This window comes from Aplysia californica, unplaced genomic scaffold, assembly GCF_000002075.1.
Source record: "Aplysia californica isolate F4 #8 unplaced genomic scaffold, AplCal3.0 scaffold00099, whole genome shotgun sequence".
NCBI classification, from domain to species: domain Eukaryota; kingdom Metazoa; phylum Mollusca; class Gastropoda; order Aplysiida; family Aplysiidae; genus Aplysia; species Aplysia californica.
The window spans coordinates 1,044,031-1,060,435 of NW_004797369.1; the positions used below are offsets into that span (position 1 = coordinate 1,044,031).

The window sequence follows — 16,405 nt, forward strand, 5'->3', positions numbered from 1 at the left end:
CTTTTAATATAGAAACCCTCAATACCATCATGAGGAATATTTTAGATGATCATGCTCCAGTTAAAAAACGAAAATTATCTCATCGACCTGTTGGTAGGTGGTTTAATTTAGAAATAAAGGCTGCAAAAAAAGAAAAAAGACAAGCGGGAAAGAAAATGGAGAAAAACACGACTTGAAGTGCATAAGGGAATATTTATTACTATGAAGAATTCTGTTAGTAAAATGATTACCAAAGCCAAGCGTACTTTCTTTTTGTCAAAATTTGAAAATGTTAAAACTTCTAAGGAACTTTTTGATGTCTCTAGTGAACTGCTTGGCAACCAAAACAGAACTATATTACCCCCTGGCACCGATAGAGATCTTTGTAGTAGTTTTTCAGACTTTTTTTTCTAAAAAAAATCACCTCCATCAGACAAGAGCTCGATAAAATGTGCGCAATTGCCCCAAATTACCATCAGTTTAAAGGGCTAGTCATCGATTATTTTACTCCAGCAACGGAAGAAGAAATCAAAAAGATCATATTAGATAGTCCATCAAAAAGTTGCGTCTTAGACCCCATGCCCACCAGCCTTTAAAAAAAATGTTTGCATGAACTTCTTCCACATATCACCCAAATTGTAAATGATTCTCTCCTCACAGGCACAGTACCAAATTGCTTTAAGACAGCACATATTAGACCCCTTTTGAAAAAATCTGGACTTGATGAAAAGGACTTAAATTTTTTTAGACCAGTTTCAAATCTTTCTTTCCTTTCCAAAATTCTGGAAAAAGTTGTATCTAATAGACTGTTACATCATATTAAAGCAAATAATCTTAGCGAAGTCTATCAGTCAGCATATAAGGCACACCATAGTACCGAGACAGCGTTACTTAGGGTCTGTACTGATATTTTAAAATATATTGATGAAAAAAAGGTATGTCTTCTTACTCTTTTGGACCTTTCGGCTGCATTCGATACCATAGATCATGATATTTTACTCGAGAGATTAAATACTACTTTTGGCATAAAGGGTACTGTCCTGCAATGGTTTGAGTCATATTTTAAGGATCGAACACAAGCAGTTGTGGTTGGAAACACGTGTTCTAATAACGTTTTGCTTAGATGTGGTGTTCCTCAGGGGTCTGTTCTTGGACCTGTCTTATTTACAATGTATACACAACCTATTGCTGATATTTTAAGACAATATGGCATGAATTACCATCTTTATGCTGATGACACTCAAATTTATAAGTCTATTGATTTCGATCAAATACCACTTTTAGTCGACTCTACTGAACAATGTACTAGAGATCTAAAAATATGGATGACCAGCAATAAATTGAAACTAAATGATGACAAGACGGAAATAATGTTGAGTGGAAATACAAAAGCCATTAAAAATCTCCCAGAGCTACAAATTGATATTAATAACCATACCATTCGTTCAAAAAGAAGTCTTAAAAATCTAGGGGTTCAGTTGGATTATGATATGTCTATGTCCTCCCAAATAAGCCAGCTCAGCAAAAGTATTTACTTTCAGCTTAAGAAAATTGGCAGTGTAAGAAATTATTTAACTAAAGCAGCAGCCAAGACACTTGTAACAACACTCATTTTATCAAAGTTAGATTACTGTAATGTTATTTTGTCCGGTTTGACGTCCGAAAAACTATCAAAGTTACAAGTACTCCAAAATCAAGCAGCAAAATTGATAATGAAACAAAAGAAATCAGCCCACGTAACACCAATTCTGAAAGAACTACACTGGCTGCCAATAAAAGAAAGGATTAAAAACAAAACTGCCGTTCTCTGTTTTAAATGTATAAATGATAGTGCACCTTTTTATCTTAAAACATTGCTGGAATTATATAATCCACCTAGAGCCCTTAGATCAGCCTTTGACAATCTAATTCTTAAAACTCCAAAACAAAACTACAAAACATACGGCGAGCGTTCCTTTTTGTTCTTTGGTCCCCAGGTATGGAACGAAATCCCATATAAAATAAGATCTGCCCCAACAATTTCCATTTTCAAAAATCAGCTGAAGCATTTTTTATTCACAAAAGCATACCTGTCATAATGATGCACTGTGATATATATGCATGTGTATGCCAGACTGTGAGACTGGAGAAATAGCGAGTGATAATGAGAGAGAGAAAAAGAGAGAGATAAAGAGAGAGAAAAGAGAGAGAAAAGAGAGAGAAAAGAGAGAGAAAAGAGAGAGAGAGATAGCGAGAGAGGGAGAGAGAAAGAGAAAGAGAGATAGAGGGAGAGGGAGAGAGAGAGAGGGAGAGAGAGAGAGAGAGACAGAGAGAGAGAGAGAGAGAGAGAGAGAGAGAGAGAGAGAGAGAGAGAGAGAAAGATAGAACGGAAATGTTTTTCTATCTGTATAGAATTAATGTTTTAATGAATGTTTCTAGTTACTCACGTTTCAACTGTATTTTGACTGTTCGTGAATTTATATTGCATTGTATATTTTTAGTGAACACATTTTCAACCTCACTGCGAGACTGTTTTTCTGGTATAAAATTTTACACATATGCATTTATATTATATGTATAATACTTTGTTTTACGTACACATTTGTGTCGATTAATTTTTAAGATGTGATGTCTTTTTCATTGTAATGCGCATTGAGCATCTTTTAGGAAATGGAAATGCGCAGCATAAATGCTATTTATTATTATTATTATTTAATTTGTTTGAATCAAACACCTCCAAACCTCATTGTTGAACTCGGATTGTTTAGGAAGTTTCTGAGTCTCCATCCATTTCGGTTTGGTCTTTATCGGAGATGGACTTTACGTTCGTAGGTCGTGCCACTTGAATAATTATACAAAGCTGATTGAGGAAACCCACACAACATACGGTGCTTGCTTTTTTTTCTATTTTACATTTTTGTAACTGTTGTGACTCTGCAATAGAAATCGTCAATTGCTTTTGAACTAGCGTTCAAGACTCGCGTTTTACGGGGACCCACACACGCAAGGTCCCGGGCCAAGCGTCGAACCTACAAAGTCATGGAAAATCGCTGCTAATATGGCCGATTTTTTTGGGGGGGTGGGGGGTGGGGGTCGTCTTTTAACTGGTTTTAAGGGGAATGGAGTATGAGGGTTGCAAAGAAGACCTTTGGTGAAGAAATCATGATTTCCTACATTTTACTTAAGCGTACAGACAGGTGTCGCCTTTACATGACCACCGCAAAGAAAATATAAGCACCTATTATTTAATAAAAAACAAAACATTCGACTTTAAACAGATCAGTTATGTTCACTTGCTATAGAGAAACTGTTGTCTCAAAGCACCTACGACAAAGATATCGCCATGCCCTACAGCAGTCACTTAGTTTTATGCCCCCAAATACTGGCAAAAACGTGCAAAGAAACACGACAAAACCAGCTGAAGAGTTGGACGGTCTGTTGCCGACGGCGAACATTTTGCCCCTCACTGTTCTTGACAGGTTTATTCATGGAACGTGGAGATAACTTCGGACGGCTGCAGTCTCTGACTCTGAGATCAAGACAGTTTCATTTGGCAGGTCTCGATAAGTCCTGGATACCTGAAGACATAAACAGGGGCATGCTTTAATTCTGAACTGTTGAATAGGGCAGTGAGATGTTTCCTCAACACTGTGTGAGTCATTGACACTATGTGTCGTTGTTTCTCTATTCGTCACATGAAGGCGGAGGTCTTTTTAAACGTGCCCACATTCATCTAAACATGTTCCAAACCGGACAAAGTCGTCGATTGATTGATGTACCCAATTTTGACAAAACAGTTCATTTTTCCATTGAATAGGGTGGGTAAAACGTAGTCCTGAGCTGAAGCTGACACAGGGGAAAGCTGCTCAATTGCCATGTCCTTTTTTTAATTTGAGGAAATGTGTAACCCCACACAATCGAAATCTACCCCTGCAATTACCGCTATGCTCCTTTGTGCCCTGGCCCATGTACCTGTGAGATCTGTTTTCTTGGCCAAGACTACAAAACATCAAAGGGTCGTAATGATTCCTGCAATGATTGTCCAGAATGAAAGTATGTTTCTTTTTTTAAGGTTTTTTCCCCCCGCCTATTTCCTTAAGCAGACTTCTCGACAGTACATCTGTCAACAGAATATCTATATTTGTAAACTGTACACTAAAAATTGAGGATATCGATAAACGTTATCCTTTATTTTATTTCTTTCGGGGTTTTTGTTCTTTTCTTTCTTCCCCTTCTCTTTTCTATCTTACTTTTTTCTGTCTTTTTTGTTCATTATTTAAAGCCCATACTTATCGTCTGGGCCTCCTCCACAAACAAGGTTCAAATCAGTAAAGCTTTCTGGCCAAGTCTCACATGTCAAACTAAGTGCAACAATAAACGCTGACTCGTGTTACCTCATAACAAGGTACATCGAGGAAAATACACGGATACACACGGATACTTCGCTTCGTCTTGTAGACGGGACAGTGCATGGCCAACATAATACAACAGCCACATGGTATCAAATATCACTTTCAGAAGAAAAATGCCAGTTGCATTTAACTGTCTAGTTGTATACATGTTCTCAATTTACCTACAAGGCTTGGGTCACTCCCACCCCAATATTTTGTTCTCTATTTTAATGTAGTTTCAAAACACAGCATAGTGTACATCCGTAGACATGTTCACATTTTAATCGAGAACAACAAAGGGAAATGAACACACTAGAATGGAGAAAAACAGTTTACAATGCAATGTCGGGACTTTATTGACACACTGTATATAGATCTAGAATGGGGCACAGAAAAACAAATTAACAAATTTGCCACCTTTTGAACACAAGTAAAGAATTGTTACAACAGATAAAACAATAAAATTACAGTATTTCGGACACATAAAAGGACATTCCTTAATCTGCAGGACTATACTAGAGAGTGAATTGGAGGGAACAAGACCGAGAGACACATGATTATAGATTGGAGTTACAGAAGGCCATGGTGGCTAGGTGCTCCTTAATTGGGGACTACCTAGACACCGTGACTACGTAGTCCTCAATTGGTATCTACCTAGACACTTCCTTATCTAAAACGGCATTATTCAGCATGTTGTTTCTTGTTTTCCATACAGTGAATGAATATTTGTGAACAAGAAAGAAATAAACATTTTAATAGCATACAATTGAAGTAACATGAATTATATGAATTTACACAAGATACTTTTTCGAAAATAAAACCTCCGAAAAAAAAGAACAGTCCAAAAACTGCTTCTATCACGACTTCTAATATTCAAAATTCAAAAAATAAATTTCTTTCTGAACAGCATATCAATATAATTATACACTTTCACCCGGGTTTTCACTCACATTTCACTCATTCGAAATCGGATTGACATACACTTATGAAATTGGAACACGTTTAAGGAGAGGTAAAGATGGCTTTTTTTTTAGAGGTGTCTAACAAAGAGGAGCCAATTGTAGGGCAATAATTCGGTCATCTCGGCATCAATTTAAACAAAACTTCAAACAATTTAAAATTCACCTACAGTGGCCTCAAGATAGTAAATATGAAGAAAAACAATTTAAGTGTTCGAGAATTATCAAGTTTTCAACATTTCTACAAAAGCCTACTTCTTAAAAGAGGTCAGCAACAGGGGCGTGACCTTGACAGTCATAACAGATGAATACCTTAAAATGCTGAGAAAGTTCAGGAAAAGTTTGGGGAAGTGAAGTTATTGTACTGTAGAGGCTTGGTTATGGTGGGATAGAGCCGCACCCCATACGTCAAGAGTATTCCTTGTACACCTGAAATGCCGAAAGTTTACAAATAAATCGTCACCACCACCCCCCTCCCAACCCCTCAAACTTGAGCCCCTTCAATTATCACCTCTGGGTTTTTGTTTTTACAGACTGGATCTACCGAAAGAACCTCCAACAGTTGGTCAGCTGAAACTCAACGTTGAACAGGACATCCAATGCATCGACCCTGAAACCACAGGCCACGGGGTTATTCAAAATTGCCATTTACGTACTCGAGCTTTTGTGAAGAGAAATACACCTGGACATCAAATAGCCATTACCTTCATGACTTTATATTGCATTAACAATGTTGTATAAGTTTACTTTTCTATGCATAATACATAGAGACAAGCTGGAAAAGAACGATCTGGGTTTGTTTGTTGGGCTTTTGTGTTTTTATTTTTGTTAATTCTTTTTTTCAAAGAAACTGCAAAGTTTTACGTATTACTCAGTTTTGGTTGAAACCTTTGAAACTTGATATTTTTCAAATCGTAGACAATTTTTGTTAACATTGACAAATTATGTATCGCTCCTCTGGTCGAGTTCTATTTCTTCGAAGTTTTGTTTAAATCAGTCTAAAGATGACCTAGTTCTTTCCCTTTAAATAGTTCCTCTTGTTTTAGACGCCCGTAATTTATATCAGAGCACCTGGGAACGGCGACTCTATTTTTAAAAAGAGGGGAAAAAATCGTCCGGGGAACAGCGACTGCGCAAGGCGAATATCTCGTCTTGGTTGTATCGATCATGATATCGATACGGCCCGCCGAAGGTAAAATTTTGTTTGTAAACTTATTAAATGCTACGTTCTATTGTAGAAATAATATCAATTTCGGAACCAGCGTATCAACATTAACAGAATGACTCGCGTATGACTCTTTTTCTTGCTGGATTTAGAAGATCGCAAAAAAGGGAGTATTTTATCAAGATTGCATCATGTAGTTGCTTCTTATCACAAAGAGGAAGAACAACAGTCAGTTTTAGCCAATCTCGTTGGAGTTATAGACCCCTATTGAATTGGGAGAGGCGAGCTTTGGCGCAAAATCACTTTGAAATTTGCCGTCGTGTGAGATTAAACTTTGCTTGAAGAGTTTGAGAAATAATTATCGCAACTAAAAATTGATTTCACTTTCGAAATCAGCGTATTAAAATAAGCAAAGTGGTTCGCATGCAACCTGACTTGATGCCATGTATTCAAAATTTAGCAAACTTTGTCTTTGAATTGTCAATTTTGAATTTGAAGTCATGTATCGAGGTTACCACTGCCTTGAGCATCTGACGTCACAGCTGCCAGTCCTTCACACTGCACACTGCACTGTCACTGCACAGTGTGTAAAGTATGACACCTTGGTCAAAAGACACTGTTGTTCTCTTTATTGAGGTGTAGGAACCTACAAATCCCTCAAATGTCTATGGACGATTAAGTCCAGACAATACAGAGGCAAATTGTAAACAGAGGGCGCACGAAGAACGTATTATTTTTGCAAATAGTTTAATCAAGGTGCAACTAAAGACTTTGTTGTTTAAAAAACAACAACAAACAAAAACAACAAAAAACAACAAAAAAACAAGACACACAGAAAAACAAAAACAAAACAAAACAAAACAATATCACAACAGTCTCAGAGACCAAACTTCGTTTTTAAAGCCAGTCTTTTGTCCAATGAAGCCCTTTTTTTAAAGCTTGAACATCGAGACGAAATGTATTATATTTAGAATAACTGTTTTCGATACTGTAAACTTTTGGTTTAGTCAAAGAGTCTACATAACAAGAGGGGCCACTTCTCTCTTTGAGCCAATTAAAAAAGTGTCCTCAAAATTCGGTGGCGCCCTCTTCACAAAAGCGCACTTTTTGCGAACAGAGTTACCCTACTTGAGTTTAAAAAATCAAAGTGAAACTAGCAAGTTTTTGAATAAATTTCGGAAGAACGCTTTTTTGAAATGGTTACACTGACAAAAAAAACCTCTTCCGGAGGAAAGGGTGATTGTTTTCTTCGTTTAATTTGACTTTAGAATCAACTTTTCGTTGATCCCGACAGAAGGGATAAGGATTCATTCGCCTGGTAATCTACCTTCTAGTTTCCTCGGATGCCCACATGGCTAGGTATCCATGCGAACATGATATGTTTCCCGGTTTCAGTCAATGAGCGTATTTTTTGTTGTAGCCCAACCATTTTTGGGTGTAGGAGTGTGTAGTTTGTAAGTGAGGTGATGCAAGACAGAGTCAGAAAGGATAAGGAAAAATTTGATAGGAGGATTTTCTATTGAGTCTAATGCCATAAATACTGAAAGCGATTACATCAAGATAAACTGTAACAATGAAAAAATATAGTAAAATACTAGTCGCTGTTCCCCGGTCGCTGTTCCCCGGTAAAATGACCAGGGAGGGGGTGGGTTGGAGGTCAGTGATAGTTATTGTTTTCTTTTAACTTTTCTCTCTGAGGTGGGGGGTGTCTTTTTATTTATTATTTCTTTTTGGAGTGGGAAGGGATCGTCTTTTTAATGCTGGTTTCAGGGGGTGCGTAAGAGGCCTATATTACATTCAAACTTAAAGAGCTTACAGACCCCGCTTTACATGGCGGGTACAGAGAAATAATAGGTCCTTCCTACACTACAAAAACAAAAACACTTTACCGTATACGGATCAGTTATGTTCACTTGTTACGAGCACCTGTTGGATTAAAGCACCCACGACAAAGATATCGCCATGCCCTACAACAGTCACTCAGTATTATGCCCCCAAATATTGGCACAAACGTGCAAACAAACACAACAAAACCAACTGAAGTGCTAGACGGCCTGTGGTCTATGGCGGACATTTTTCTCCTCACTCTTCTGGAGAGGTTTGCTCTAGGAACTTGGAGATAACTCTGGATGGCTGCCATCTTAGAGGACAAGACTGTCTCATTTAGCAGGTCTTTATTACTCTTGGATGCATGAAGACAAGTACATGGGCACAACTTACTTCTGAAATGTGGGTTAGGGCTGTGAGATGTTTCCTCAACAATGTATGTGTCATTGACACTGGTTGTCGTCGTTTCTCTATTCGTCACATGAGGCTCAGAAGACGTAAAGTTATGATTTGTAGTGTTGAATGATAAAATAGGAACCATTGAACCAGAATTTATCCTTTCTCTTCCCATGACAAAACCTCCAAAAGAACAGTTTTCAGCATTTATTTCAATTTTACTCACTGTAGTGTTTTGGGTGGGGGCGATTTCTCTGGAACAAAAACGAGTAGCCCCTAACAGATCGTCGGGTCTCAAAGGCGTTTGCAATTCTTCAATAGCTACTCCGACTTCAATTGTTGTTATGCACTTGCAAAACGCTGTAACTACAATTCGCACGTCGCTGTTGTCAAAAGTTAAAATTTCTGCACGAGTACCCCAATTGGAGATAGGATATTGAACTGCTGCCGACAGGTCAAATGAATATGTTGCATCTGAAGACACGACATACTGTAGAACCAACACGGGCGCAGAGGCATGCAGATTAATTATAATGTTTCCTAATTTGAAAAGTAAATAAGTGGAGGTATTCTTAACCATGTCTACGTTTATTTCGAGATGTTGCAAACCGGACAAAGTCGTTGATGGACTGACGTATCCAATTTTGATGAAGCTATTTATTTTTCTATCAAACAGAGGTGCTAAGACATAGTTCTGAGCTAGAGCGAACACAGGGGGAAGTTGCTCTATTGTCATGTCTCTTTTTGAACATATGTAAATGTTTAACCCCACACAATCGAAATCTACACCTGCAAAGACCGCTATGCTCCTCTGTGCCCTGACCCATGTACCTGTGAGGTCTGTTTTCTCGGCCAAGATCTGCAAAACATCAAGGGGTCCTAATGATTCCTGTATAAATTGTCCAGAATGAAAATACGTTTCTTTGTACATGATATTGCTTTGCATTGGCTCCAGTTTTAGGTCAATAGTGACGTCATTGACCCCCTCAGGGTTCACGACAAGAAGAACACACAAGGAAAATACACATTCTGTGACTACTAAATACTCATAGGATAGCAGAATGACAGGCAAAACATTAAACCCTCCAGCACTACTGGTATAACTTCCATGTACTGTAACTTTCAAACTTCTTGCCTGGACGACTAGCTGGGCCGAGGAAGTTACGACTATTCCTTGTTTCCTCCCGACACCTGAAATGTCGAAATGAGCCAAATACTCCAGGTTCAGAAGCCATTGCTCGTTTGAGGTTGACGTAAAGGTGTGTGAATATTCCTGAGTCTGTTTTTCGCCTGATGACGTCATACGTGCAGGTGCTGTTACAGTGACCGCGGTGTTCGGAACAAAGTCCTGTGAGAGAGGCGAGATGGCCAATGAAGCAACGGCGTAGTTGAGATGTTTTGGAAACGCAAGAACATACTGGAGTCGCTCGTCAGAAAGGATACCTGTAATGATCATAGCAAAGCACCAACACCGATTTAATTCTCGAAATGTTAATGTAGAAACCATGGTGAGGCTTGAGTGTCGGAAAAACAGTCAAATCGCCCCCCTGTCGCGTTACTGCAACTAATAACCGGTATTATAGAAGCAAACATATTTATACCTGGAGAATTCAAGACAACTGAGCTCAGTTCTTTAGTCAATAGACACTTGTGTCTTTGTCCATTATGTCGATTACGTATTCTGCATCCAAATACAATCCGTCTTAGTTGTATATTGATTTATTCAGTTTTTGTGTTTCTTACATTCTGTGAGTAATAAAGAAATGTAAGTCTCTGTTGTATTGGTTTGGAATGTGGTCTTGTTGGAATGGAAACAGTAATAGGAAAAGACTGGATATTAGAGGATGATATTCAAACAGTATCGGGTATATTGTATTGTGTCGTCATTCAAACTTGATAGCTATTCTACCGCCAGAGGGCTCTGTCTGTTCCTTTTTCCTTTTGCCCGTTCATATTTCCATCGATCTTACAGTACTCATTGTCTCTGAAGTTTCAAGACGAAAGGAAGCAAGATTTTATTGATTACAGTATACTTGAGCCTTCTGTGAAAAATTTATTGAATGTCAAGAAATAAAAAGTGTTTTTATGTAATGAAGGGACTCATTTTGGTCTTTAGCTGGGCCATGGCGCACTGTTCAATACTTTTGTGTATCGGATAATTAATCATTTCAATTGGGACTGGTCAGCGGACGAAGGCATCGTTTTTCTGTGCGTGAAGGTGAAATACCAGATTATATTACTCTATATGGTTGTGTAACCAGGGAAGACTATAGACAATAAAAGTTATTTTCTGTCTTTTTTGCAGGTTTCCGTATAGAGATAAGACTGTTGCAAAAGCGGGGAAACTTTTTTGTTGATCTGAATAAACCACAAAGTTATAATAGTTTAAAGGTCCCGTAGGGTGAAGGTCTAGTTGAGATCTCCATTAGAAACGTACCTGACCCAGGGCACACATCCGGGGTATCCACTCTGTTTTCGGCCAACATATGAGTAGCTGTGACGTCATACAGGAAACACATGTTGTTTACTAGAGACCTCAAGTGGGTCTTTTACCATTCACACCTGAAGTTATATTGAGAAACAGAATGACGAAAGGCCATCGCATATTTTTATAAATTTATTTGATAGTGTGAAATAAAGAGGACAGCATTATTATAGATCTAGGCTGATAAAAATTCGTGGCACAATTTACTGTCAAAAGTCTCTCGGTTATAGAATTACTACTCTCCTAACGCTTGCACAATGATTTGTATCAGTTTGTGTCAACAAATCAATATTTTCTTTAACACCTTGTGTATTGAAAGATGAGTTTGTGCTGTTGAGGCTAGAGAGGTGAGCAGAGAGCAGAGTAAGCCTGATTCCCCGTTTGGACTTCTCTTTTGACATCCACCGCTTGGCGCTCATATGACCTTACGCACTTGTGAGAGACGTAACACCTTTCTTAATAACAATAAAAATAATAATGGATTGCATTTACATAGCGCATATCCACTTATGCAATGCTCTATGCGCTATACATGATACATATTATGGGTTTACAAATCAATTTTAAAGGCACATAGTGTTACCTACGCATGCCCACACATACTCACGCACGCACGCACCACACACACACATACACACATATTTACACACATACACACATACGTACATACGCACATACACACATACAAACTCACAACGATCTACAGCTTGTGTGGAATTTGTCTAATCGAAATATGAAGAAAATAGAAATGCTTTTAGTTTCTTCTTAAAAATGTCTAGATTTTCTGCTTCTCTGATAGTTTTTGGAAGCCTATTACAAACAAGTGGGGCAAAATATGAAAAAGAGCGTTGGCCATATGATTTATAATGTATTTTAGGTTTAACAAGGGTTGTTTTGCCACTTGATGATCTGAGCGTTCTATGAGGTACATAGGATGTTTAACACAGTTTTAGATAGTCAGGTGATAAATCATGTTAGCACTTGTAGCAAGTTAAACAGGTTTTATATATGATACGCTCTTTCTCAGGGAGCCAGTGTAGTTCTTTTAAAATAGGAGTCACATGATCCTGCTTTAGTTTCTTTGTAATTATTTTGGCAGCAATATTTTGTACTCTTTGTAGTTGTTGTAACTGGTTCCTCAGGTACACCAGCCAGTAAGGAGTTGCAATAATCAATCTTTGACAATATAAGTGATGTTATTAAAGTTTTGGTGACACCAAAAGATAAATATTTTCTAATGCTCCCTATTTTCTTCAGTTGGAGATAAAGATTTTTTACAAAGATTGGATATATGGGATTTCATTGGCATATCTTGATCTAGCACTACACCTAAATTTTTTATTTCAGTTTGGGCTGATATTTCGTGGCCATTGACGATTATTCTGATATTTGCGATTTCATTGCATGCACTGCTACGAAGAAATAATATTTTGGTCTTATCCTCATTTAATTTTAATTTGTTCTTAAGCATCCATTTTCTTATATCATTGATACATCTAGGGGGCTCTCGTGGCCTAGAGGTTAAGGTGTTGGCCTCTCATTCAAAGGTCCCGGGTTCGAATCCGGGTAGCGACCAAAAAATTGTCTTTTCTAAAATTGTCTCCTTTCACCTCCTTTCCTGCTCTCTGGCAATGTTCTGTTGTCTGCTTTATCTCCACTTTCTGCCCCCACCCCCTCACCTCCTTTGCCCCCTCCTCTGGGCTCCTGACTCTTTCTGCAGCCTTTCTACTGCTACTCTTTGGCTCCTCCTTACTGCTGTCTTTCTGCCACATCCCTGATCTTCTGGTAGGAAAGATCTACACCTAGCCTTCTCGGACAAGGGCAAAAAATCTCGGAGGGCCCGTGTGCAAGTTGCGCACGTTAAAGATCCCTTGGTGGTCTAAAATCGATAAGAGTAGGCTTCGGCCGCCACCCGGGCAAAATTCAAAACTTCCTAAAAACTGAAAATATTAGGTGTGTCCCGCGCGCTCATATGACCTATGCAGTTGCGAGCGCCGTAAAACACTTTACAAAAAAAAAAAAAAAAAAAAAACATCTGGCGATTATATCTATGAGATTGTGTACATTGTCAGTTGTAGTGAATCCATACAGCTGTGTATCGTCTGCATAAAGATGGTAATTGGGGGCATATAAAGAAGTTATTGATGACAGACTTTGCGTGTACATTGTAAAGATGACAGGACCAAGGACCAAACCCTGAGAAACTCCATACTTTAGAGGTGACCTATCTGACACATCATTGCCATTTTTCACTGACATAAATCTATTTTCTAGATATGATTTAAGCCACATTAGAACAGTACAAAAAGATGAGCCCAGGACGAAACTCGAGGTAAGGCGCGTTGTTTGGCTTCGTCATTTGGCTCGTGAGTAGGTTTTGGTTTTTTTATTGTTGTTGGGGGTTTTTTTGGTTGCTTTTTGTTTCTTTTTTGATGTTGTTTATACGTTTTCATTTGTTTCGTTTTGTTTTGTTTTATTTTTGTTTTGTTTTGTTTTTGTTGTTTGTTGTGTTGTTATTATTATTTTAATTTTATTATTTTTTTTTTTTTAAAATTTTTTTTTTTTTTTTTTTTGGGGGGGGGGGGGGCTGTTAGTGTTGTACAGAGCTCGCAACAGCATAAGGTCTTACGAGCGTGCTGGATATATCATGCATTTTCAGTTTAGTAGAAACTAATTTTGAGTTTTGCAGGTGTGACAACCGAAGCCTTGTCTAATCGATTTTAGGACAGCCAATGGATTTTTAAGGTGCGCAGCTTGCCATGGGCCCTCCCAAATTTGTTAGCCCCTATCCGAGAAGGGTAGTTCGTTGAAGATTGAGCAGCAAATGAGTGCGTCCATTTGTCTCCGTGTAGGGGTGAAATGCGTGATAGTTCATTATAATATTCAATACAGTTAGGTACACATGGAAGACTATAGACTCTAAAACAACATCAGATAGTTTGGTCACTTTTTGTCTGCCTGAGGTTACAACACAATAGAATCAAATCGTTCGTTTAATCTTCTCAGATCTTTGCGTACGGTCAAAAAGTTGGACGACCAGTGGAATCCGGAACCTCATTCATAAAGGTCACTGCAAATTATAGTCCCGGCACGTTTTGTTTGAAGTTAGCGTAACGTGGGTAAACAATAATAGAGGATTTATAACATACACCTGAGGGCTCTCGTGGCCTAGAGATTATGGTGTTCGCCTCTCATTCAATAGGTCCCGCGCGCTCATATGACCGTATGCAGTTGTGAGCGCCGTAAAAAAACTTACCAAAACAAAATAAATTAGAAATATAATACACACCTAAAACTTTAAAACGTTGTCCTCTTTTCCATAACACACCTTTTTAACGCACGCCTGAAAAATACGGTCCAAGAGACGGGGTCAGTACTTTTAGAAACTCTCATTGAGGACATTTTAGGGCAAAAAATTGCGGGGTTTTTTCACTTAGAGGAAAGGGGGTGTCATCTTTGTGAGTGTTTTTGAACATGTTTTGCTATTGATAGGGACATAAGACCTTTATTTTGGGAAAGTAGACATTTCAAAGTACTTGAATGTCCCTATCAATAGCAGAACATGTTCAAAAACACTCTCAAAGATGACACCCCCTTTCCTCTAAGTGGAAAAAACGAATTCTTTTTGTCTTAAAATGTCCTTTTTATGAAATGGGCATAAGTGGGCATCATTTTGAATATTGTGATCTCTAATTTCGCAATATGGCGATTCAAAAGCAGTTCGGACTTGATCATTGATGTAAATAAGTTACAAGTAATATGTCTGTTTCCATTATTATTTAGCTGAGAATGGTGTGTCGTCATGATATATGCAACTAGATAACTGCGCTCGTGCATATTGTGCAGTTTAAAACATGTTTAACTAAGTTCAAATTCAAGTTAATCAGCATTTTGTGAATGAACTCCCCTGACAGTGCATGAGCACTTGAACATACCAGAACTGGTTAAATACCGAAGATTTCGGCCAAAGCCCACTCTCATGGCGTCGAAATGGGGATCGCCCCCCCCCCCCCCCCCCCCCCTCCCTCTCTCTCTCTCTCTCTCTCTCTATCTCTCTCTCTCTCTCTCTCTCTCTCCCCCCCCCCCTCCGGCGTCATACGGCCCTCTACGAGAGCTCGGCAAGAGCTTCCGAATTTCCGGATAAATCAGGAAATCCAATTTCTGAAATAGTCCGAATTTTGCCCGACTGGCCGATCGTTGAGAAGCTGTTGCACATTTAAAAAACAACAGTCTTGAAAAGAGATATATGAGAAAACTGTTTCGTAAATTTTAAGCCCCGTGCATTTGATTTCACGAAGTCGGAAAAGTTCAGGACTTTTTTTTTGGAAGCCAGTTAGCACAACTGCTCGATACAGCCGATCTACGTTATCCTCTGTCCTTGACCGGGGCGACGGCTTAAAAAAACAACAACCCAACCTAATACAGAAATCACCATCTTTTCGTTTTACGGCGACAAACGTCTTGTACGGGACGCCATGTATTCGGATCCATTCTTGCCGCCGCCAGCCAACTCTTCTGCTCTTGCCCTCGACAGTGCTGCGTAGAGTCGAAGAAACCAAGTCGTTTTTCAAAACAATATCCATCCCCGAAGGAAGGCCTTTTCAATATTGGCAGTATACGAAAGTCTGACCCAGCGATCGTAACCCAACAGTACACCCATCCCCACAAGCCATTGTCTCCACTCACTGACCAGCCAAAAACCCTCCCACACGACACGCCCTAGTTGCGGCGAGCCTTGAAGTCTCCCACAAGTATCTGAATAGGGTTGTACCATGAATGCAGAAAAGTTACCGAAAACTTCCGTTCTAACTTATTCTCTAAGTACGTATTTTAGTATTCTGTTGTGAATACAAAAAGCATAACAGCGGTTTGAACAGAGTTCTTAAATATCATGCACGAAAAATCTTGAACAGTGTGGAGATAAACATTGTACGAAAACGACCAAACAAGTTCTGTATCGTCGTTGTAAACTTAGAGGGATCAATGGTTGAAGAAAAGGACAAGAAAAAAATTACAAGCTGAGGACTTAAATCAACCTTCCCTGAGCCTGAGAGACGACAGGGTCGACATTGATGAGCAACCGAATGCTGAGAGTGAGACACCAGCGTGGATGGAAAGTAAGTGGAAGGATAATATCACACTGAATTCTCCACCTTCCCCCCCCCCCTCTCTCTCTCTCTCTCTCTCTCTCTCTCTCTCTCTCTCTTTCTCTCTCGCTTTATGT

At 38.8% G+C, this 16,405-nt stretch overlaps 1 protein-coding gene across 1 annotated transcript; it reads right to left on the reverse strand.

Annotated features, from left to right (window-relative positions):
- Positions 1-8,134: 8,134 nt before the first annotated feature.
- LOC118477444 lies at positions 8,135-11,700 on the reverse strand. The gene has a single exon (XM_035968949.1). The coding sequence runs from the start codon at positions 10,201-10,203 to the stop codon at positions 8,383-8,385; it is 1,821 nt and encodes a 606-aa protein (XP_035824842.1). The 5' UTR covers positions 10,204-11,700; the 3' UTR covers positions 8,135-8,382.
- Positions 11,701-16,405: the final 4,705 nt, after the last annotated feature.